Source organism: Tetrao urogallus (genome assembly GCF_951394365.1).
Source record: "Tetrao urogallus genome assembly, chromosome: 3".
Classification (NCBI taxonomy): Eukaryota; Metazoa; Chordata; class Aves; order Galliformes; family Phasianidae; genus Tetrao; species Tetrao urogallus.
In genome coordinates this window covers 90,388,918-90,414,211 of record NC_136815.1, presented here as the reverse complement: position 1 = coordinate 90,414,211, position 25,294 = coordinate 90,388,918, and the positions used below count along the sequence as shown (strand labels likewise).

The 25,294-nt window shown below is 39.2% G+C and overlaps 1 protein-coding gene across 7 annotated transcripts in view; it reads left to right on the top strand.

The window, feature by feature from the left end:
* TGFBR1 (transforming growth factor beta receptor 1) overlaps nucleotides 1–24,953 on the top strand; it is a gene marked incomplete at both ends in the record, with an annotated part of 28,571 nt that extends 3,618 nt beyond the window's left edge. The window contains 8 exons of one of the 7 annotated variants that reach the window (XM_079533717.1): nucleotides 1,817–2,068; nucleotides 2,646–2,888; nucleotides 8,322–8,552; nucleotides 14,997–15,164; nucleotides 16,171–16,327; nucleotides 21,287–21,411; nucleotides 22,028–22,158; nucleotides 24,828–24,953. In XM_079533717.1, the coding sequence (XP_079389843.1) occupies nucleotides 1,817–2,068; nucleotides 2,646–2,888; nucleotides 8,322–8,552; nucleotides 14,997–15,164; nucleotides 16,171–16,327; nucleotides 21,287–21,411; nucleotides 22,028–22,158; nucleotides 24,828–24,953 (1,433 nt within the window). Of the gene's footprint in view, nucleotides 1–1,816; nucleotides 2,075–2,645; nucleotides 2,889–8,321; nucleotides 8,553–14,996; nucleotides 15,165–16,170; nucleotides 16,328–21,286; nucleotides 21,412–22,027; nucleotides 22,159–24,827 lie in introns of those variants that run through there. The other 6 variants (XM_079533719.1, XM_079533718.1, XM_079533722.1 and 3 more) reach the window with 6 other exon arrangements.
* Nucleotides 24,954–25,294: the final 341 nt, after the last annotated feature.

The window sequence follows — 25,294 nt, the reverse complement described above, 5'->3', positions numbered from 1 at the left end:
AGGGAGATAGGTAAACATTATGTCTGTTTTCTCACTTTGTGTAACTTATCCTTTGTACCATGACCTAGTGTAAATACACAAATCACTGCAGGTCTGTTACTGTAGGCATTCAGATGCATCTGCAGTTCTGTTGAGGCAGGAAGATGGTTTAATTAGGGAAAGTATTGGATGAAGCACGTCAGATAAAGGCCTGCAAGTTTTTGGTTCTTTGTGTGTTGTTAAATAAAGCTGTGTTCTGAAAACCTCATGGGGAAAAAAAGAAATACTAATTTGTGAATGTTGTAGAAATCGGTGGATTCAAAAATAATTTGCTGAGGTGTAATCAAGTTATTTTCCTGTTGATGTGCCTTTGGTAAATGTTTCATAGTTCAACTCTGAACAGTAAGAATTTTCATACTTCTTTGAGAATGGAAAATATTGCATCTTGGTTTGGTTGAAAATGATGCAGTCAGAAGATGTCAGAGAAGGGGTACGACTTAGAGTCAAGAATTTGAGATCAGATTGTCTTTTCACATTCTTTTGTCCAGTCAGTGTTATGCAAGAATGGAGAAAGATGGAAAATCCAAGACAGTTCAGGCAGTGGTTATCTTAAACTCAGTGAAGTAACCAGAGTTGCAGTGAAAAAACAAGTACTGTGTTTTAGGGCATCTTCTGCTCTACTCGCTTGGAGTATGGATATTAATCCATGGATATGGATATTAATCCATTCAATGTGAGATTTTTGTACCGTTTAAGGAGAATTGCTTATGGTTTATGCATTTTTTGAGTTGGTCACTGGTGATATGGCATTTGTGTAAGTCCCTGCATTTTGGCCTTCACGTGCGTTTGCCGTTCCTGTGCTAGCTGTAGTGGAGAAGTAAGCACAGCTCAGTGCATGCGTGCACAGATGATTCTTTTCCTCCTTAGTCTACTGTTTGTTCACTTCTGCAATAGCATATTCTCACTTCTGTTTCAAGACCATCATGCAGCTTTTCCTGCACTCACATGAACAAGCAGAGTCAGTGTATTGGTACCTTTACTTCTATGGCACTGTTTTCTGGCTTTGACACTGTATATATGGAAAGGAGTGGAGAAAGAAGTTTGTAGTAACAGATTTCCCAGGATTTTTTTCAATTTAAAAAAATGAAACCAAATCTTCACATCTTGTATGTGATTAATCTGCTGTATTGTCCCTGCCCTCACATTTCTAGCTCACTTGATAGCTGTAGTAAACTTCAGTATGTTAATGTATTGTTTTCTTGCATTTTCATAAAAAAAAGTCTGTCATATGCTGCTTGTGTGAAATGATATGTTCTTAGGTAGTTTGGGGGTTGTTTAGGATTTGGGTTTTGTTGTTTGCTTTAATGAGGGTTAAGCATTTATATGTTCTTTCCTCATCAAAAAAATAAAGCTATAATGTGAAATATAAAGTACTAATTACTTAGGTAGCCAGCAGCATCCTGTTTTTTAGTTACTGAAACTGCTCTGTTGGCTGTTAGAACAAAAACAAAAGGCACTGTTTGTATTGCTCTTGAAAAAGAGCACTTATGCAGTTATCTTTAGAAAGTAGTGTTATAAAATATACCTGACTTTAGAGTGGGAAATAACGGGATTCCTCTACCTGGAGAAGCATCTTGCATGGCAGACTACCTCCATAGTTGCATAAGGAGAGATGACTGTGTTTGACATTCTTTCACATGTGTATCTCCTGGTTCTGTTGTCCCACTAAAAAACCTCACAGCATTTTTCTTCAGGATTAAGTTTCTTCCGTAGTTGTGGTTGCTTTGTGATTCCAAATGGGTGCCAAGACTAACATTTGTTTTTTTCCTCAATACAGCATTACAGTGTTACTGCCATCTATGCACAAAAGACAACTTTACCTGTGTGACAGATGGGCTTTGTTTTACCTCAGTAACGCGGATTGCAGATAGGGTCATTCACAACAGCATGTGTATAGCAGAAATCGATCTGATTCCCCGGGACAGACCGTTTGTTTGTGCACCATCCTCCAGAGATGGAGTTACTACTTTGCCTCATTGCTGTGACAAAGACCACTGCAATAAAATAGAACTTCCAATTCCAACACCAGGTAATAGTTTTTGATGTGTTTGTTATTTATTTTTAGCAATGGAGAATTTAGAAAGAGTTCTAGTTTTGAAGTTGCTGATGAACTTCAAGGTCTGAGGTATACCCTAGATTCTGTAAGTAAAACTTCAAGGGTTCTGGAATAAGACCTTCCTATTCTGGATAGGAACAGTGGGGCCAGTTTCAAAGGCTTCCATGCAAGTTAAATATAAACTGAATTTGCAAGATGATCAGACACTGGAACAGGCTCACTCGCAGCACAGTAATCTTGACAGAGAGCATGCTGGAGTTCACAAAGCGTTTGGACAATGCTCTCACGTGTAGTGTTCAAATTTTGGGTGGTCATGTGTAGGAGCCATGAGTTGGGCTTGAAGATCCTTGTAGATCCCTTCCCACTCTGGGTGTTCTTTAAAATAGTTACTTTCATCCATTGTAATTTTGTGTGTGTGTGCGCGCAGTAACTTTGTGAAGAATAGTTCTTAAGAAATGTAATTCAAATATCATTAAGTAAATAAACTGGATGTATTTCATGATGTTACATAGAAGGAAATGGTGAAACTGCCTTATTTGTTTACCACCAGGTCCTACTCCAGGAAGACCAGCTTCTAGTCTGGGACCTGTGGAACTGGCAGCTGTTATTGCTGGACCTGTCTGCTTTGTCTGCATTTCATTGATGCTGATTCTGTATCTTTGTCATAACCGTACTGTAATTCATCACCGTGTGCCAAGTGAAGAAGATCCTTCATTGGATCGTCCCTTTATATCTGAAGGAACTACTTTAAAGGATTTAATTTATGATATGACAACTTCAGGCTCTGGGTCAGGTAATGTCATACTATGTAATAACCTGTTAAAAAGCTTTCTAAGAGCTTTGTGATCTTTATTTTTTTAAAAAAAATGTCAAATGTACTTTAACATCCAAGAAACTGGAAAAGGTATTAGAAAATATGCTGCGTTCATGTAGATTCATTTGGTATCAGAACTGATTCCAGTACTGAGAAATAAGTGAAGTAAAATCATGCTGAGTTGCTGATACTAATTCTCTTCAATCTGATACGGAGCAGGACTGTTGTACATTCAGTTGTTGTTTCTACTATTAATAAGGATCCAGTCGTATATGTTTTGTTCTGCACAACATGATTAAATTCCAATCTCTTGCATTTCTGAAGTAATTTCTGGAATTGTTTCTTTTAGCTTTACGCTAAAGAATTTATATAGCTATAGGTATATGATGAATATTCTGAGTTGTAAGTGCAAATTAATATTTTAACCCATTCTCCCCTCGGAGAAGATGTCAGTTACAAATAACTGCATACTGTGTCCAAAGAACTTCTATCCCTTGACTTCATAATTCTTTCTTATTTTTTTTTTTAAATTCTGACTTCAATAGGTATTCCTCTGGGAGGATGAGGTAGAAGTCTTGTTTACTGCATGTAGTTTTTGCTATAGTTCTGACATAGTTTCCAATGGCATTATATTGGTTTGTCATATAAATATGGCTTAGTAAGCATCGATACGGGATGATACATCACACAAGTCATAGCACAGATTAATTCTCTGATCCATGTTAAGTTACTTATATCCTGTGGGAGTGAGGTATCACGTCAATTTCTCATCAGCTTTTTACTATGTGGAAATGAAAATTGATCCTTCTACTAATAGATGTATGTGCTGAAATGTGTGTGCGCTTTCATGGTGCTGTTTTCTTCCAGTGAATGTTTGTATTTGATTATTTGTTTCTGAATCCTTCAGTCCCACAGAAGAAGGAAAAGAAACATAACAGAAACAAACTAAAAACCTAGTCTGTAGTTCTTTACTGATGACAGTAGCTGGTGAAAACTATTCAGAGTCCACTGCTCTGTCCAATCAATATAAAATCAACATAATTTGCTGCACGCGTTCAGAATGTAGATTAAAGTAAGTAGTCTTTTGGTTACATTTTCATTGAGGTTATACTAAGTGTAAACAATTAAGTTTCAGTTGAGAGTTTTTTGAGTGTTCAAATATGACTTGGTCATGACAGTAAATTGATTTCAGGAGAGCTGGAGCTGCAGCAGTTCAGGTGTATATCAGTTGTCTCATTCATTAACAAAAATACTAAATTCAGGTAATGAAACTGATTAATAAAACATATATTGAGGTACAGTATGATAAATGCAGTTTCTGAACGTGGTCTTCTAGTTACATTCTTTCTTGTAGGGGTGTACAGAGGAGTTTTAATAAAGAATGAGAATCTGAGACTTACAGGAAGAGTAGGGGTTTGGGCTTCTTTTGTGTTTTTTTTTTTTTTGAGGGGCAGGGGGGTGAGGAGTGGAAATAGTGGGAGTGTTAAAAGCATCAAGCCAGGGGAATTGCATAGTTTTCAGAACAGTCGTGCCTGATCTGGAGTCCCAGAACATCCTGACCCACTGTTGTTTTTGAGCATTGCCTCTGTTGGCTGCATCAGAGGAGGAAAAACAGCAAATAAGGTTGAGTTTGAGTTACTGCTAAGGAAAACATTCAAAGTAGAAGCTAAGACTTCAACAGAAGGATCTCAGTGAAGAATTTTGAGGTCTTTTGGAGCTGTGAGTGATTCGTAGATCATGATGTAAATCTCTGAAATAATGACGTGTTACGTAGGTTGGAATGTGCAGCTGTCACTCTCCAACTTAGAAGTGTCCAAGGCAACTTGCACGCAAGGAAGCAGAATCATATAAAACCATAGAGAAGCTTCTGCTACTAGTAGGTGAGTTCAAACAGGAACCTGAAGCATTTAAAAGACAGAATATCACAAAGTCATTGTCAACCTGAGTCAGTTGAACTTGGTGTAAAGTTACTTCAACTTAGTAACGTTTCATAGAGGATTGAAGAGAATGAGACTTCACCAGTTCGTGGGGTTTTAGGAAAGGTCTTCTAGGACAGAATCTTACAAGGTAAATTCAGCATTGTGTTAAAATGTTTGAGAGTATGAACAAAAATGTGATATAGTGAGTCTAGAGGAGGGCCATGAAGATGGTCAGAGATCTGGAGCACCTGTACTTGAAGACAGGCTGAGAGTTGGTATTGATGAGTCTTGGGAAGAGAAGGCTTCCAGTACCTGAAGGAGGCCTGCAGGGAAGATGGGAAGGGAATTTTTATTAGGGGACATAGTGACAGGATGTGAGGTAATGGCTTTGAAGTAAAAGAGGGTAGGCTAAGGTCACATATCCCAAAGAAATTTTTCACTATGAGGATGACTAGGCTCTGGAACAAATTGCCTAGAGAAACTATGAATACCCCATCCCTGCAAGTGTTCAAGGCCAGGTTTCTTGGGACTTTGGACAACCTGCTCTAGGGGAAGATGTTCCTCCCTCTCCAGCAGCTGCTTTTCAGGCTGTCTGGTGTACATTAATATAGTTGCTCAAGTTACTGGTGATACTGGTTGGTATGAGGTGATACTGGCTCTTTCATGTAAACCAAAACGCGGAAAGTGCTCAGTTGAAAAACAGTGTTATGTGGTGATCAATTCTTATGGACTTAAGATAAATAGGAATTCCTATTGGCAATCAGAATAGAGAAAGAATGAATAGTTGCAACAAATAGAAGTAAATGAATCTTTAAATAAATTTAAAAAACCATAGAGTTGTACTATAGCACCTTAATGACAAGGGGTTTGAGGGCACCCTCAGTAAGTATGTAGGTGACACAAAGATAGGGGTGTTGCATGAGGGTGAGAGGAGGAAGGCTCGGAGGAGGGACGTGGATAGATTGGATGGGAAGGGCCAAGGCAAACTGTGTGAGGTTCAGGAAGGCTCAGTGGTAACCCCATGTGGTGGTACGGAGTGGCAGAAAAGCTGCCCTGCAGAAAAGGCCAGGTGAGCCAGTAGCGTGCTTAGGCGGCCAAGAAGACCAACAGCATCCTGGCTTGTATCAGAAACAGCACAGCCAGCAGGGCTAGGAAGGAGGTGTCCCCTGTTCTCAGCTGTGGTGGGACCAGGCTGCATTTGGAATACTGTGTTCAGTTTTGAGCCTCTCACTACAAGAAAGACATTGAGGTACTGGAGCACATCCAAAATAAGGGCTGTTAAGCTGGTGAAGGGTGTAGAGAACAAGTCTTAAGAGGAGCAACTGAGGGAACAAAGGTTATTTAGCCTAGAGAAAAGGGGACTTAAGTGAGACTTTTTGCTTTCTACAGCTGCTTCAGAGGAGGTTGCAGCAAGGTGAGGGTAAATGTCCTGTCAGTTGTTGCCTGGGACAAGAGGAAATGGCTTCAAGTTGTGCCAAAGGAGGTTTGGCTTGAATATCAGTAAACTTTTTTGCACTGAATGGGTTGTGAAGCTTTGGAGCAGGCTGCTGAGCAGTGGAGTCACCATCACTGGAGACAATGAAAAAGTGTAGATGTGGTCCTCAGGGTCATGGCAGAGTTGGCAGTGCTATTTTAATAGTTGAGCTTGATGGTCTTAGAGGTCTTTTCCAACCTAAATGATTCTACGATTGTCTTAACGTGGTCATCTGAGGGTTTGTAAAACAAAACTGATGTCTCTCTTTTAGAAGATGTGAAGCTTAGTATCAATTTCAAGGTTAGCTAATATTCTTGGATGCGCTATCTTCTTTTATACAAGCAATATTCATAACAGTACAGCACAAGGAAAGCAGTGCATCTGAAACTGAAGATGTACAGTTCTTGGAAACAGCTGCGGTAGAAGAAAATATTACATGCATCACCATTTCCAAGTACAAAAAATCAGCTTGTAGTCCAAGTCTGAATAAGTATTTTGTCATTGTAATATGTAAGTGTTAAGAAAGAAACTTCTTGCTGGCAGAGTTAAATTTTGCATTTTCAGGAATGAGTTTGGTCCTGTCATTATCTGGCCTTTTCTGCAGTTCAAAAATATGTCCATAAAGAAGGCAAATTAGGCTTCATAGATAAGCACTTGCCATTTGAGCAGACAATACAGTTGATCTGAGGATAGCTGTTTCACAGCAGAAGTTTGACTTTTTTTTTTTCCTCTGCAAATAATATTGTCATGCCTGAAATGTTTAGATCTCTGGTATCTGCATTTTTCCCCTTTTATCTTCGTGTAGAGATACACACATTATCAGCACAGCTCGTGCAGGAAATACCTTTATATCTGAAACTCTCAAGGGACTCCTCTAAACTCTCTGAAATGTTTTAATTTGCGTTTCTCAAAGACTGAGGCACTAGCATGGTAATGCTGTTGACCAGATCATCTGGTCTCCTAGTGCTGTTATTTACAAAAGAATGTTCAGACATAAAGGGAAAGTAGTTATTCAGTCTTTTAGTTGTGATTTATTTTCAGTAGTTTAAGGAAATTGAAAATGTGTCTTCTTCTGTCAGCTACTGGAACAGTGATTATGGAGTAATAGATCCAGGTGTTTGATATAAGTGAAATGACCCAATGTCAAAAGACCTTATTGTGAGCAGATAACTTTGCTGATGGATTCATCCTGTAATGTAGTGTCAATGCAGAATTCTACAACAAGCCTTTTAGTTACAAGAGACTTAAAACCTACCCTGCCTGGGGAATACCTTCTTGTTTATTGTGTAAGTTTATGGCAGCATGTTATGAGGTGCTGTGAGTTAAAAGCATGTAGATGTTCTGAAGCTGTAAAACCTGCATGAATGTAAGCGTTTTTCTCAATATAATGCTAGTGAAGTGCACAAGAGTGACCTCTGAAATGGGGAAAATGTTGCAAAGATTTTCTGGTGTTAGAGGTGTTTGAGAGTACTAACAGGCTGCTAGTGTACTTGGGCATCAGCATGAATGTTTGACAGTGTTGCTGATAAGCATGTTTTAACTTCAGCTTAGAAATGGATCGAGTCTTGTCTAGCAAGAAGTCAAGCAAGTGGACTGGTGGCAGACATGCTCCTCAGTGGCTTTGCCAAGAGAGTGATGGGCAGATCCTTAACAAAGAAAAACCACCCTTACTGTTTCATGTTCTGTATTTCGTTTGATTGTGTTTCATGTCGTGTCACTGTCTGTTGTTCATCTCTGTGTCCCAGATTCCTAAACAGAAAGTCTATGCCTACCTTTGAATGACTGTAGAGGCAGCTTGTAGCATAATATGTTTCACCTTTTGTATTGTTGGCATTTATGATTGCAGGCAACATCTTACTACATGCTTGTTAGAAGTTCCCAGCAAGCTGTCAAAATCTTGAGAAAGTTTGTGCATTTTAAGAGAAAAATGGAATACATATACTACTATTCTTATAAGCTAAGTGCTTATTTTGATATTTAAATTCAATGCTAAATGTTAATGTTAAATCTTCTTTTTAGGTTTACCTTTACTTGTGCAAAGAACAATTGCACGAACTATAGTACTCCAAGAAAGCATTGGTAAGGGTCGCTTTGGAGAAGTATGGAGGGGGAAATGGAGAGGAGAAGAAGTTGCTGTGAAGATCTTCTCTTCAAGAGAAGAGCGCTCGTGGTTTCGAGAGGCAGAAATTTATCAAACAGTTATGCTACGACATGAAAACATTCTTGGATTCATAGCTGCGGACAATAAAGGTTAGAGATGTTACTAATTACTTATGCTGATTGTTGTATTCTCAGAGTGATAATTACAAAAACTATTTTATAAATAGGCAGTTAAGACTTAAAAAAAAAATGTTACTTGAACACTTAATTTGACATGTTTAATAATCAAAACCTGCTTTTTTTTTTTCTGGAAAACATCTTTACATCTTACAAATTAAAAAAAAAAAAAAAAAAAAGATTCCCTATAAAGATATAATTTCCACAAGCTGCTGGGGCCATGTGTTGCCTTGTTTTGAACACGCTAAGCATGTAGTTTGGGGTTTGGGTGACTTCTTTACTTGTTTTGTTTGATACCCAATTTTACAGTGTGTTCAGTATCTGCTGTAGTCTGCAGGCACGGGCAGGAACTTCCGTTCCCACTACTCATGAATTCCATGGGTTTAGCTTCTATAGAAATAATTGTATTCATACTGTTAGTAAGTTGAAGTTATGCTGCATGCTTCTAGGTAAACTTATGCATTAAAATATTTCAACTTCTGTTCCTTCATCTTAATCTTAATTAAAAGCTTACCTCTGTAGGTAAAGGTTAGCTTTGTTTGATCAGCCTATCTTACGTGCTGAGTGTGTTTCTAGGAATGTTAGGCAATGTACTGCAGAGGAATGAGTACAATTACCTTGCTCTTGAGAAATGCTTTTGCCATTCTGTTTGAAGCTGTGATGTCAGCAGGGAAGAAGGCATTTGACTGGATGGTCTTCCTAATTTACCAAAATTACATGTCATTAATTAATTTATCAGATGATTATCTTTAATGTGATAGTCAAGCTGTTTCACTTAAAGAAAGAGAAGTTTCAGTTTGAAAAAGTAGTTATTCAAAGTTCAGTGGGATACGTTTTACTGTAAGATACTAGAGAACATAAGCAACGAGGTGGTTTTCATAGCTTCTTTTCAAACATTTGACTTGGAGCATAAATCTGGGGTTAGAATTCTAATTACCCAGCAGTACTCAAACTTTAAAACTTAGCATTTGTCTTATGGACAAACATGCACTTAATTGTAGTTGGAATTTGGTTGCATAGGTTAGATGAGGCGCAGGTAATCTATTATATTCTTCTGAAAGAGACTGTCTAAAATGAAGATTACTTGGAATTCATGTTCTATAATCAGTGTCCTAAAAACAAATCTGAAAGATTCTTTATTTAGAACTTCAAATTTTATTGATCTTACAAACTAAACTTTTTGCTTCTGAGTTGTTTTGATCTTAAAACGTTTTCAGAAAGTTTCTTGCAGATGGGTGGAATTATTAAACTTTTAAATAGGTTTCCAAGATACCTAGATTCTTGCAGTATTTTTTTACCATTCTGATACTGCTTGAGGTTCCTGATCATGTTGTCTTAGATAAATTAGGTTACTTTGTCATGGAAGGTTGTGCTACTCTATGTAATTGTGACTGAGTGTAACTACTTTTTCATGCTTGATAATGTGAGTCGTATAATTGGGAACTTTATGGCAGATGTTGTTTACTCTGCAACCAGAATATTCAGGGTCACCAAGTAATAATTAACCACACTGTCAACAGCATGAGACTTAATAAATTTGTAATAATTTGTGTTCTGCCAATGCCACTAAAGAAAGATAAATGCATAGCTTGTCAGATAAAGTGAAGATGTAGTAGTGGTGCCATCTAAAAGCTGAACTCCAGTGTTCTTACTGCTGCATTTCAACTGGTCTGTATCTAATAATATTCATGTAAGCTTGTATGTAAGACCATGGCTTGTTTAGAATCTAATAGAAGGGCCACAAACATACATAATTCAAAAAAGGGCTTCTTTCAGAAAGGGTAATATGCCAAGCTTTTATTCTTTTTCCTTTGGAAAGTAGATAAAAACACAAAATATTAAGATGAATAAAGTAGCAAAAAGAAGTCCAGGAGCAATCAAAAAGGACATTAGGGGGAATTGGTTAAAGGATCAGGTGGTGTTTTCCTCTGTCCTTCAATGAGCAGGGAACAGTACTTAAAGGAACAGGCAGAACCAGCTGATCAATACATGGCTCCAAGGCTGGAGTCACCAGCAGAATTTTGTGGTTCTTGATTGTGGGGTTTCCTGTACAACATCAGGCCTGCTGGCACCTGAAGGGAAGCACCTTTCTTACGGGGTTTGAAAAGAATTTTTATCTGCTGGAGTGAGCAGGACTGATTTGTAAAGCTTTAAAGTAGATCCCGAGAGAGAAAAGGGAAAAACCAGGCTTACCAGTGATAAACTGTGGAATGGCATAGCAGCATTTGAGAGGCTGCATGCTAATGATAACCTTCAGTCTGCTCCACAAGGTGCTAGGCACACTGGATCAAAATGTTTCTGCAGCAGTGTATGCAACATGAGAAATAAAGCAGGAGGAGCTAGAAGTCTTGGCTCTGTCCCAGAGCTTTGATCACAAATAAGTGAAACCTGCTTGGAAGACACCTGTGACTGGTGTGTCACAGTGGGAAATTTTTCTATCTCCAGAAGGGATAGGAATGCAGAGATGCTGTTTGCCATTGTAGAAAGAAAATTTGTGTGTCCAAAGCTCAGTATGAGTTGACACTGGTCAGTACTATGGGGAACAACCAAAAGGGCTTTTTAAAATGTGTCAGCAGCAAAAGGAGGAGGATAGATAACTTATGTCAATTGATGAGGACGGATACCTTACAAGTAGGGATGCAGATAAAGCGGGGATGTTTAAAGCCTTCTTTGCTGCTGTCTTGAGCATCAGTGAACATCTGGAACCCCTGGAGCCCTGAGTTAAAGCACTATGACTGTCTTAACAATAAACTCCCAGTCAGTTCTGACCTTGTGTTGGATTTGCTGCTTCAGCTGGATGCGCATAAATCTATGAGAACCTTCATCCGAGGTTCTTATAGGGATGGGTATCAAAAAATAACATCAGCCTTCAGTTATTTTTCACTGTCTTGGGAATCTGGAGAAGTGCCAATTAAGTAGAAGCAGACAAACGTTGACTCGGTTTTCAAGAAGATCAAGAAAGAAAACTAGTAATTACAAGCCTGTCAGTCTCACTTCGGTGCCTGGCAAAATTATGGAGAATATTCTGTGGGTTACTGAAAAACATCTGAAAGGCAGTGCAGTCATTGGCCACAGTCAGCAAGGGTTTGTGGGGGGAGGATCCTGTTAATGAACCGAATCGCTTTGTATAAGGTTACCTGCCTAGCTGACGAGACAAAACCAGTTGATGTAATATTTTTGGATTTCAGTCAAGTTTTCAAAACTGCTTCTCTCAGTATCCTTCTGAACAGAACAGTCAGCGTGCAGCTAGACAAAAACATAATGGGATGAGGGAGCAGTTGACTGATGGTCAAGCCCAGAGGGTTACAGTAAATGGCTGGTGGTCAGTCATTAGTGGGGTTCTGCAAGGCTTTGTTTTAGGGTCAGTTCACTTTAATGACTTGAATACAAAACTCGAAGGTATACTAAGTAAGCTTGCAGGTGATACTAATTTGGGAGGGACTGCTGACTCCCAGGAGAGGGTACAGAGGTCTTGCAGAGAGATCCTGACAAATTGGAGGGTGAAGTGACTACCAACCACGTGAAGATGAAGGAAAGTAAGCACTGGATTTTTATACCTGGGACAGGATAACCCTGAATAAGTGTACAGACTGTGGAATGAGAGGTTGGAAAGGGGGCTCCACAGAAAGGGATCTGGGAGTTTTGGCTGATGGCAAGCTGAATCTGAGTCAGCAGCATGCCCTGATGGTCAAAAGGGCCAGCTGTATCCTGGGGTACATCAGACCTGGCACTGCCAGATGGTTAAGAGGAGAGATTGTCACACTGCTCTAAACTGGTGAGTCCTCAACCTTGAACAGCATGCGAAGTATTGGGCACCACAGTGTAAGGAAGACATGAAACTATTAGATGGTGACGGGTCTGTAGCAAAACTTATGAGGAGTGGATGAATTCCCATGGTTTGTTCAGCCCAGACAAGAGGCTGAGGGGAGGCCCTATGGCAGCCTACAGCCTCCTTATGGAGGGAGCAGAGAGGCTGGTGCCAATATCTGCTCTCTGATGGCAGTGACAGGACCCAGGGGAATGGCGTAGAGCTGCGTCAGGAGAGGGTTGCACCCTTCACCAGAGGGTTGTTGGGCACTGTAACACCCCATGTCATGACATATGCCTGCGGGTGTTGTTCAAGGAATGTTTGGATACGGTGCTCTCAGAAACATGGTTTAAATTGTGGGTGGTGATGTGTGCAACCAGGAGTTGGAAGGGACCCACAAGGATCATCAAGTCCAAATTGGGATATTCTGTGATTTATTTATTTATTTGTTTATTTTTGCACCTTTCAGGTAGTAGAATTGTACAAAAGAAAACAGAAGGATTTGTAATTAGAAATGTGTTCTCTTCTTAGGTAAGCATCTAGAGTTCAGAGGAAAAGACTTTATGTGTAGGCAATACAGTCTTGACTCAGCACAGTGGTGGTTTTTCTTGAACAATCTAGTGTCTTTGGAAGATCTGTTTCAATGCAGTAGACCTAGTAGATAGCTTAAATTTAATTGCTCCTGGATATCTGCTGAATTCTGTACTTACTGTTGTGTAGCTTAAACACACAGAAATCCCATCCATAAGAAACACAGAGGATGAGTCAGTGACTGCGTATGGTGCTAATGGCCAGGCATTGTTTCAGTCAGAGTGGGGATGTAACTGGTGAAGCAGTAAAATGAAAGTAAGAAAATGTTCTGACTTGTGACTAGGTTATTTCATTTTGAACTCCTACAGCTTTTTTGAGCTTATTGAATATATGCATTGGAAAGAGCATCATTTTATGTGCCTGTAAATGCTTATCTAATGGTTCTGTGAAACTGGTTCAGTGAAGTTACGTTTGAAAGTAAGCTGTGAATGTAGGGAGCTAGAATTCTTTTTCTAGTATAAGAATTGTTTTAATGTAATTTAGACTTTTATGTTCCTGCTCTGAAATGTTCAGATTATTTTTAAAAATGCATTGTTACTGATGTAGTTTCTCCTTTAATGGTAACTCTGACCTCTCTTGAACCACACATGTAGAAGTGTTTCTTTAAAGTTTTCTCACCCACTCAACAGTGCTTAAATATATAGTTTATGATCTGCAGATCTGGCATGTTGTGCTTCTGACTTTTCTGAGCCCAGCGTGTTTTTGAGGAGATTGGAGGAAGAAAAAAGAAATGTAAGAAGCTGCAGAACTGTCAGTTTGATTAGCAGTATACTTTATGATAGGAGCTAACTTCTGCATTCGTTTCTTCCTTTTCTTCATATGTTTAGCTTGTGTTGTCACCTGTTATTAGGAATAATGGCTGTGTAGATTGGGATAGAGGTCCTGAACTACAATTTTATAATTGTAATTATAAAATACAGCCATAAAAGTAGCTATAAAATACTTCTGAGATCTGTCTTGAGAGCTTTAAATTAATAAAGAAATAATTAGAAAACCTACATAGTGGCAGGACTGTTCTGTGGATGTACTTTCAGCTTCCTAGGTCAGAAAGCCTTTCTTCCCCATGATTTGACTTGTTAAATAGTCTTCTTTCTGTAGATAAACGTCAAGACATTGTGTCCAGTGTTCTTACAGTTTGAGCAACTGGATTCTTGCCTGTCACTTTTCTATCTTGAGGTATTTGTGTATTGCAGCCTGTCTGTCTGTCTGTCTCATAGTTCAGTGGAAAATCATACAGCAAACTGGTTTTCTCATAACTGGTGTTTTTCATTCTATTTATCCCTTGTTCTCTTTGGAAACCACAGTTCTGGCCAGCAACTTTGAGGTCACTGGTGGTGGGATTTGGTTTAGTTCTTGAAATAAAACATCAGGCTGCTGCTTGCAAGCTCCCATTCCAGGAGGAAAATCCAACATCTGCTCATAACTGTGGGCAGTGTGTCACAGACTGAGGCTGGATCAGTAATGGGGAGAGACTGAAAGAGTTATGAGGCAATTCTTGATTTGCACAGGCACACAGTTGTGCAGAAGTATGGTTGAGAGCAGGAGATAATTGGTTATTTTTTTTTTAACACTTACTACCTGAAGTAATTAGCCTGGTAGAGCAAAAATAGAGTAATAAGTGAAGCAAGTTAAGCTATAGACTCGTAATAAACTTGCAGAAGTTTTTGGACAGGTATTTTTTTCTACCTGTAGTCTGGATGATTTTGGACTGGTACTGGTGTCATTAGCTTTGCATCATGCATTCATACTGTTCCCTAGGCAGGAACAATAGCAACATAGACTTTCTGCAGTTTGCCTTTTGATTTAAGTAAATGAATATTCCCTAAGCTGTTCATAATGTTTTTGCATTGCAAGACCTTTACAGAGGCATTCAAATGTTACTAGGATAGAAGTAAAGACTTGAAGTCTACCTGGTGGAGGTTACAAAACATAGTTTGCAATCCCTAAGCTCTGTATAAGAGTGGGGTCTGTGGGTGCAGTTTTGTGTGTGTGATATTCATGCCGGTGTTGTTTTGCAGACAATGGTACGTGGACACAGCTGTGGTTGGTGTCAGATTATCACGAACATGGGTCACTCTTTGATTACCTGAACAGGTATACAGTAACCGTGGAAGGAATGATAAAATTAGCCTTGTCTACTGCCAGTGGCCTTGCTCATCTTCACATGGAAATTGTAGGCACACAAGGTAATCTTTAAATTATTCAGTCTGTTACGTGGCTAAAATAGATTTACGGGGTTTTTTTAGTGACACTTAGCTCTTTGTACTTTGTCTTAATTAGAACACTGAACTTTCTCAGACTAGCTTTTTTGCAACTGCTTGCTTTTGTAATCTTTTGAGGAGCTGAGTTATTTGAGAGATGTTTGTTTAGGACCTATAATAATTTCTGAACTAAAATAAGATCTTAATTTGATGTAGACAGTGTGTTTCAGTATACGTTTCTACTGAGAACAAGATGAAATTGGAAATTTTTCTTCTACTACCTAATAAAAATGAAAAGGGTGAACTTCTGGAAGTCTATTAGTTGTAAAAGTATGCTTATCCCTTCTTCATTGATGATAACAGGCTTTCTCTCAACTATCACCCGCCAGTTACATTCCTTTACGTGCTAAAATGGCTGCTCTTGTACTACTACAGCAAAATCATTTTGTTTTCCTTCAAAAGCTTACAAAGAGAATAAACTGTCAGAAACTTCCTTACTGTTAAGATGTATGTAAAGTTTCTAGTTTAACTGATGCACTTTGTGATTTTTCTAACTGCTGATATTTTGAGGCATTCTGGGGGCTTGGGTCTTTTTTAACCTTCCCTTCTGTGATGTATCCAGTTCTTGTGATTATATAATTATCTTTCATACACTACACATATGCAGTGCCTACTTTTGATTTGTGGCAGCGTTAAGGAGCTGTTTCATGAGATAGAAGTCTTTTGACAGCAAGTAGTACTTATGCACTGCATATATGTACATAGGATGAGGGAGGGAAGCAGCATAGACTAGGGTAATACCATAAGCATTTAGTGCACTTTTCTGGTCAGCTAGCTAGTCCACAAAGAATGATTTCAGGGATTATCTTGAGGATGAGCTCAAAGTAGCAGATCTGGAAAGAATTCCGTAATTTGAAACAAAATCTGCACCAGGTCTAGAATATTAGCAGTTGTGTTTTACATGTGTGTTATTTTTGTTTTCTCTTTACAGGCAAACCAGCGATTGCCCACAGAGATTTGAAATCAAAAAACATATTGGTAAAAAAGAATGGAACATGCTGCATTGCAGACCTGGGGCTGGCAGTTCGACACGATTCAGCTACGGACACAATTGACATTGCCCCCAACCACAGAGTTGGAACAAAAAGGTAAAAACTATTAGTGTGATGTATCAGATGTCTTCTTAATAAAATGCTTTGCTTTTTCTTCTGTTTAGATTTGTTTTTTAGCTACAAACTTAAAAAATAAATATAAACAGTACCAAGTAGATTTCTGTTGCAGGCAGTTCAGCTGGTGAGTTAGACTGTATTTAAAGCACACAGTGGTACTTTTGGCTTCTACTGCTAGCATGTATATAAAATGCTTGAAAACATGTCCTGCTACATTTTACGCAAGTATACATTAAACAATTAGAAGACCTCAGAAATACTTATAGAGATTTCACTTGCCCTGTCTTTGTATTTTATGCCTTGTTGCCATCTGGGTGCATGTAAGGTGGGATGTTGAAAGTAAAGCATGTGCTTTTCTTTTTACTTGTTAGTTTTCCTTGTTTTTTGGGGGGCAGTATTTTATTTGTTTCAAATTTGAATCCCACATGGTAGATGTGGGATTCAAATGTGCAGAGTCTTGAGTATAGACTTCCATGGAGTTATATTTTTAAGAGAAAAAAAAAATCTCCAGGCAGTCATCTGTTGCATAAACAGAATTACCAGTGGATGGATCAATATTGCTCTTTTTTTTTTTTTTTTTTTTTTAAAAAAAGTCTGAATTTGGATATGTAGATTTTTCTCATTCTCAAGGTAACTTGAGATATGCATAATTGCACTTTTAAGTGCAAATAATTAAGTGCTTCAGTGTTAGATCAGTGATGCTGCTTGTACCAAAGTCTGTCACTGAGAAATGTATGGAAACCCTGTCATATAGGGCTGTGCAGTATTAAATTCAGCCATATGCTCTAGCTGCCTTGGAGAATATTCTGTACTGATGTTGCCTGATCTGATTGTTAAATCAAAAATGATTTTTTTCTCTTCAGTGAGTGATGCTATGTGTGCATGTGTGAACAAAGCTTTTAGAACTTTAAATGCAAGTTATTTTACTGACAATTACATTGCTGAGATTACTTCATTCTAAAGCTCTGCTATTCTTGCTCCCTTACCAAATTAAAAATGCTACACAAGTGGCCAGATGATTTACTTCCTGAGTTTCTGCTAGATTACGAAATACTGGGAATTACTCCTCCAGAATCCTCACTAATCATTGCCTCATGCTTCTTCACAAGGTTGAAGATGTAGCAGCTCTCTTTCTGCAATGGGCAGCATCAGGACTAAGTCCACTGCCCACTTTAGACTATAGTCACTTCTTTGACAACTGTTCATTTTCATAGAAAGGCTTGGTGCCTTCTTCCTCCCTTTTGTGTATTTTTAGGTAAGTAACTCTGCATCTTCACTTATTTTTCCATAGTAAAGCTCAGCTTGCACCTATTCAATAACAACTGTACTTCAGTTGCTGAATACCAGTATCTCTTCTGGTATCTCTTCTTTGCACGGAAGCTCTCTGTGCAAATTTAGAGAGACTAGACTAAGTTAATATTTTTTTGCAGTGATTATCTACAGTAAAACTTACAGTCTAGGGAGCAAGCCAAGCTTCCTCTTAAAAGTTTCAGGGGTGAGAATATCCTTGTTTTTCTGTTCTTCCTTGAGGGCATGAATTCAACCACGGGCCTCTGAGTTTTTCTGTTAAAATTCTTGTCCCTAGGATGACTTAAAGAAATGGGACAGCCTTCACTAGTACTTGTTTAAGGGATTTTGCCTAACAGACCAGCATCATGGTTGGGGTATTTTGGTTTGTGCTTTTTTTTCCCTATCCTTCAAACTCCTTCAATATTCTTGTCCCCACTGTCCCCATATGATCTTGAGATAGATTAACTATTTCCTTTGGACCAGAAGCTGAGCATTATACTGTTAAGGACATGAAGTAACATAAGATTATAATCCAGTATGTGTGCAAAGCCCTTGTTGAAATCAGGAAACGCTCACTATAATCCTGCATTTTTCTTGATTTAAGTTTTCAATGTAGATGGCCTAGAATCATTTGAGACTTGTAAAAGACTGACATACAAGTTTATAACTACATTCACTTGGTAAATGCAGTCAAGGTAAGCCTCATGTTCCTGTTCAGACAGTTGTTCTCTGCTTGTGCTGTTATCATGTGAGGGATTTATATGCCTATACTTTGCTCAGGAGAACCTTGTCTTCAACAACCCTTATTGGACTGTGCATATTTTCGCATTCCTATTGATAGCCCTTCCTTCTTTGTATGTCACTTCCAGTCTTGTACTTTACATGCTACCTCTGGTGCTAAGAAAATGGGAGTCCTAGTATATTTAAGTTTCTGCTGTACTATTGCTGATTGGATATAGTTGTGTGTAAGCTTCTGTGACTGTTCCAGAAGTAGAACTATTGGCTGACATTGCAGTAATCTATACATGTTAATTATCTGAGACCTCATGCATTTAATACTTAATCTGTAGGGGCTGCTGCTGCAATCCTATCTTCGCTCTTTGACAGAGAGCCCTTACTCTGCTTCTCTGATCCCAGTCCTGCAGAAACTGGTACCTGTCAGCTGGAACTGGGCCCTGTGACCCATGGTCCCATTCCAGTGTTTGAAGCAGTGACCTTCATTTGCTTGAGTTGCTGGCAGTGAGACAATGACTTGCTCCAATTGCTGGCAACCCAGTCCCAGGGATGTCTTCACCCACTGTTTGACTGCAGTTGCTGGCCCAGAATTCGCTCGTACTGTTTCCCCCACAAGAGCTGTCACTCCAGATGTATGCTCCAAAGACTTCTAGGACGTGCAGTTCCATTTCCAGTTGCTGAAACATTCTTCCTCTGTAGCTGATGGCACTCCAGGCCCAGTGGCACCTTCATCCCTGGTCTGATTCCAGTTACTGGCTCTGATTCACACCTATTTCCAGCTGTGGCCTGTAGACCTTAGAGCACATGTGTAGTGTGGGGGGGCAAATGAGATTATACAGAATGATAGTTTTAAAAAAAGATTTAAAAAGACAGCAATGAGCAGACAGAGACAGGCCTTGATCAGAAAAGCAGATGGTCTGTCTACATGCACCTGGCCCCTTTGTCAGGTCATTTTATGTATTCCCTCAGTTTGGCTCCTTTTGGGTTCCCTTCTCCTAAATATTGCTTGATATCATGTTGTCCCACAGTACAGTATGAATATCCACAGTCCTTGTATTTCTCTTGTTTTCACAGTTATTAGCAATTAAAAAATCCAGACTGGCCTTCTCCTAAACTATGCCTGGAGTTTCTAATAGCCCATCAGTCAGTGACTGGAGGCTTTTGGTCATCATTACTGTTTCTGTTACATCTACCAAGTTTATGGCTCTTTCTGTTTATCTTTTCACATTTTACTTATTCCCCCTTTTTCTTTGCTTATTGCTTTCTATTTATCTGCTTTACAATGAAAAGTCTTTGGTTGGATAACCTTAATGACGCAGATGCTCTTCCCTATAACCTTATCTATAATCAGTGGATATATGGATGTTACAACTGAAAAATATACAGGGAAGTTAGGCTAAACAGGTTATCACACCAAAGAAGAACAGGTGGAAAGCTTACCCTTGTCCTGGGCTCGCTGAGAAGGCTCCAAGAGGAGCGATCTCCAAAAAAGATCCTGCCCTCGTCGTACTCAGCTCTTCAATGGGGTTTTGGAGAGGTGCAGCCAGGCTCCGCCCCTTCCAGTAGCACAAGAGCATTGCCTTCACCTGTGCTCCCAGGGCTGACTGGTGGCTCGCCTCAGGTGCTCAATCAGAGGTTCAGGCTGTGATTCCGCAGTTCCCATACACCTTACAACCTTTTAGTATAATCTCCCGCAAGTCTTTTCCCCTGTGCCTCAGCAGCATTCTCAGAAAATCCTACTTTTGCTGGTGTACCCTCTTCTGCATAAAGAACAACAAGCGTTCCTGTAAACTGCTGTCTGTGTATTTTTATGTGGGAATTCTTTGACTCTGTCTTTTGTGAAAGCTTAAGACTTTTCAGCCTTGTAGCCCTGCTGAGAGAGACCTAGGGGTTGTGGTGGATGAAAAGCTGAACGTGAGCCAGCAGCATGTACTTGCAGTCCAGAAGATCAGTGGTGTTCTAGATTCCATCAGGTGGCAAGCAGGGCAAGGGAGGTGATTGTCCCTCTTTATTCTACCCTCACAAGGCCCCAGTTGGAGTACTGCGTCCAAATCTGGGGCCCCCAGCGGAGGAAAGATGTGGACCTTATTGGAGAGGGTTCAGAGAAGGGCCATGAAGATGATTGGTGGGCTGGATAGGCTGAAGGAGCTGGGCTTGTTCAGCCTGGAAAAGGGAGGGCTGCAGGGAGACCTCTTTACAGCCTTCCAATATTTAAAGGAGTTAATAAACGTGAGGGAAATCACACAGGTAAACAGGGGTAGGGAGGAGAAGTTTAAAAATAAGGGAAACAAAATTTAAATCAGATGTCAGGGGAAAGTTATTTTCTGAGAAAATGGTGAGGTGCTGGAACAGACTGCGTGAAGTTGTGGATGCCCCATCCCCGGAGGTGGTAAAGGCCAGGCTGGATGGGGCCCTGGGTAATCTGATCTAATACTTGATCTAGCAGCTTGTTTCCCTGCCTGTGGTGGGGCATTGACACTTGATGGTTCTTGAGATCCCTTCCAACCCTGGAAGGGGTTCTTGAGATCCCTTCCAACCCAAGCTGTTCCACGATTCAGGCTCTCTGCTCTCCATTCACTTGCTCTTCAAATTGGCACTCAGTTATCTTTCTGTATTCTAAATTGTGAAGTATATTTTCTGTTAGTAATCAAAGCTAAATATCCCTCATAAATTCTATTTAATTTACATTAAATCTTACAGCTATTTATTTCAATGCTTTGTTTTTTTTTGTTTTTTTTTTTTTAAACGTATATGCCAAAAGCAGGGAAACTTTGAACATCTTAATGTAAAGTGCATTATTTCTCTTTCTCTCCTTTTCCACATAAATGTGTTTGAGCTGAACAGTAACACCGAGTTTCTTCCACAGGAGATATTTATGAAATCACACGTTTTCTGTTCTTTTATTGCAAATAGGTACATGGCACCTGAAGTTTTAGATGATTCCATAAACATGAAACATTTTGAGTCATTCAAACGAGCAGACATCTATGCAATGGGATTAGTATTTTGGGAAATTGCTCGTCGATGTTCAATCGGTGGTATGTAGCAATCTTTACTTAAAATTCTGTCAAGTTTTGTAATTTACAGATCCTTGTGAGCAGAAGTTTAAAAAATTTTCTTGAAAAACACTGCAGTATGTTTCAGACTCTCTAATTGCTAATCCTGTAAATGATGTCTAGTTGATTCCACCTCTGTGTAAAATAATGAACCATAGCAGGTGAGGAATATGGGAAATAGTCCTGCCTGTATTGTTTTTTTACCTCTCTAAAACTTTTGATGTAAAGAGAATAAAAGAGTAGAGTTAAATGCCCTTGAGATCAACACTGCAATTAAGACCTAGACATCATGTGTTTAGGTGTGTACAGTTTATTCAAAATAGCATGTTTCCAAAAAGGACTTCTTTGGATTAGCCTATGAAAGATTTGACATAGCTTTCATCTCTTCCAAATACATACGTTTCAAAATCTGTTCAAAGGTAATGTAAAGGTATGTTTAAAGATGTTTTTTTAAAATGCTATTGTAGATCACAATGTAATGTTTTTTATAGAAATAAAAGTAGAAAAATGAAATGGTGCCAATAAGGACCGTAAGTAAAATTAGAGTGCATGTTTCAGTGTTAGGTAAAAATAAAAGATTTTTTTCAACCAATTACAGGAATCCATGAAGATTACCAGTTGCCATATTATGACCTAGTTCCTTCAGATCCTTCTGTTGAAGAAATGAAAAAAGTTGTTTGTGAGCAGAAGTTAAGGCCCAATATCCCAAACAGATGGCAGAGCTGTGAGGTATTGCCTAACCTCTATAAAGCTGTTTTATGAACACTGGAGCTTTTATTGATTTCAGCAGCTTGAAAGTTGTGCTTGTGGTGGAAGGGAGAAGGGTTGCCTCTGGGAAAACTTTCTTTCTTTCTAATCATCGTGGCTTTATTGAATGCTCTATAACTTTGATTATGCCTAAATATTTAATGAAGTCCTACAAAAGCGAATAGCTTATGTTCCACGAAGAATTCTAGTATTCCTTCCTGTGAAGCATAGGGGAAGCTAATATAAGTTAAAGCGAGTATCAGTTACATTGTCTGGGAAGTGTCATTGTGAATAAATGGCTTAATAGGAGGCTGTACAGCATCTGGGTAGGATACAGTTAATCTTCCTAGAATCACAGAATTACATCTTATCCCGAGTTGGAAGGGATCTGTAAGGATCATTGAGTCCAACTCCTGGCCCCACACAGCACCATCCAAAAATGAGACAGTATGACTGAGAGCATTGTCCAGGCACTTCTTGACTCTGGCAGGCTCGGTGCCGTGACCGCTTCCCTGGGGAGCCATTCCAGTACTCAGCCACCCTTGTGGTGAAGAACCTTTTCTTGACACCCAACACGAACCTGTTGCAGCTTCATGGTGTTCTCTCGGGTTTTGTTCAACAGAGAGATCAGCACCTGCCTCTCTGCTCCTCTCATGGAGAAGCTGTAGGCCACAATGAGGTCTCCTCTTCTCTGGACTGAACAAACCAAATACTTCATGTGTTCCTGATAGGGTCTTCCCTCTGGACCCTTCATCATATTCCTCGCCCTCCTTTGGACACTGATAGTTTTATGTCCTTTTTGTACCATGGCACTAAAAACTGCACACAGTACTGAAGATGAGGCTGACCAGCTAGCAGTGCCATGGTTCATGTACCCTGGGATACAGTTGGCCCTTCTAGCTGCCTGAGCACACTGTTAACTCAGCTGTGCCCCCATGGCTTGTAATTTGGTAGTGGACAAAAGTCTGGAAGGAAACATGGGACAAAAATACAAATTAATCAGTGGGATATACCATAACACTCAGTGTCGTGCTCAGCAGCTTAATTCTGGTCAGGCTGCTGTTGTTGCTCGGTGGATGACCAGGTATTGCTCAGCTGATGGTGAGCAATGGCTTCTAAATTGTTTGTTTTTGTTGGATTTTTTTTTTTTTATTTTTTTTTTTCATTATTAAACTGTCTTCACCTCAACTCGTGTTTTCCTGCTTTTGCCCTTCTGATTTTCTTTCTCCACTCCATGGTGAGTGAACAGGCAGCTCTGTGGATTGGGAGTCAGTTGCTTGTCAGGATTAACACACAGCTGAGGCAGTAAAAGCTTTTTTTGTTTGTTTTAATCAGGAAAAATGTACAGCTTCTCATTAGGTCTGTGCCAGTTGGTTTATACCTAGGCTGGCTAGTACATTTTTTGAAAAGCAGGCATAGTTTCAACTCAGCATTCTGCCAGGACAACAGTACTGCTCATCTTCAACAGTGCTGTCCTGCCTGATGTGAAGCCAGCCTGGAACTAAGTCAGGTGCCTTTTCCCTCTTGTTTGACAGAGGCATATCTTGCAGAATTTAGACTGACTAAAATAGTAAATGTATGAATTTTAATCCAAAACTGTGATGGCCTTAATACTTTATCCCTCTCAGAATTTGCACTGTTGGCAGTTACTGAAATACAAATACAGTAAATAGGAAACTGAGAATTGTATAAGCCAGAAGTATAAAACTGAGGTGTGCATGTGCTCATGATTGTGCCTCTCTGCAGATGTGTTTGCCTGATTCTGGAACGAGTTTGTTATGCTGGTAGCTACTGCTTGCCAGAGCTTAGCAGAATAGCTGCAGGGAGCTAGAACAGGAGTAGGTTGATGTGATGTCCATTAGATGGAAGAGGTAACTGGATTGTGGAATGTGTGAAGTTAATACACACATGAAGGCCTGAGAAAAAAGAATTGGCAACATAGTGCAGCTTGGAGAGAAAGGCAGTACACACCTGCTACAAAAGTTTTTTTTTTTTTTTTTTTTTAATGCTTCCATTCAAATCTTGCAAATCAACTAAGCAATTTCTTGTCATATAGCTCTGAGTGTAAAATCTGTGTATCTATCCTTTATTTCATCAATTTTTATTCTTCCCGTTGTGACTTGATAATAGCATTTACAAATTTCAAAAAATAGGTTTTTGAGGGATAAAAAGGCTCCAAGTTTTCAGAATGTTATAAAGTTCAAATTCGATGGAAGTACCTGATTAACAAAAAGTACTGAATTGCTGTATATTTAACTAACTCTTTGAAAAGCACTTACTGATTGAGAAAGTGTTTGGGTACATGCTCGGCTACAGAGCACTTCCATGCTAATATTGAGTGCCTTCTGGTTCTTTACTGTTGCTTTTTACCTGGATTTAAAGCACAATTAGTGTGTTTTTTCTAATTCAGAACTTTAGGTTAGAAAATAGTTAGACAAGCTATTAAATTTTATTACAGTATTTTTGCACATGCTGAATAATACCAGATCTCTTACTTACAGGAAAAAAAATCTTCAAGATTTGAGTGTTCTCATACAACATGCCAATGTAGTTCTAGTAATAGACTCCAGAAATACGTACTATAAGAGGCTAAGGCAGTACAGAGGTTTCGTGGGAACAGAAATGCATGTAATAATTTGTTTCTTTTGCAGGCATTACGAGTAATGGCAAAGATCATGCGGGAATGCTGGTATGCCAACGGAGCTGCTAGGCTAACAGCGTTGCGTATTAAGAAAACACTATCACAGCTTAGTCAACAGGAGGGGATAAAGATGTGATCCTGGATTTGCTACCAAAAACAAACACAAAAAAAACTGTAAAAATCCATACCTGCACCAGAGTGGCGTGTTAAGAAGGTTAATTGTTCTACCTCACTGGGGGAACAGAAGGATATTGCTGCCTTTTAATACTGCATAGGAACGTCACTTGTTAGGATTTCTGTGGATGTGCTGAGCAGTTGCTTTGGGTCCTTTCTGTGCACTATGAACCTTGTTCTGAGGTTACTTACAAAACATCGTGTAGACTAGTTTTGCTTTTATTGACCTATGATTTTTTTATTTGGAAAGTTCATAGCTGGTCTTAACTTCTAGTAAACTGTACTGAAAACAAGATTGCTTTT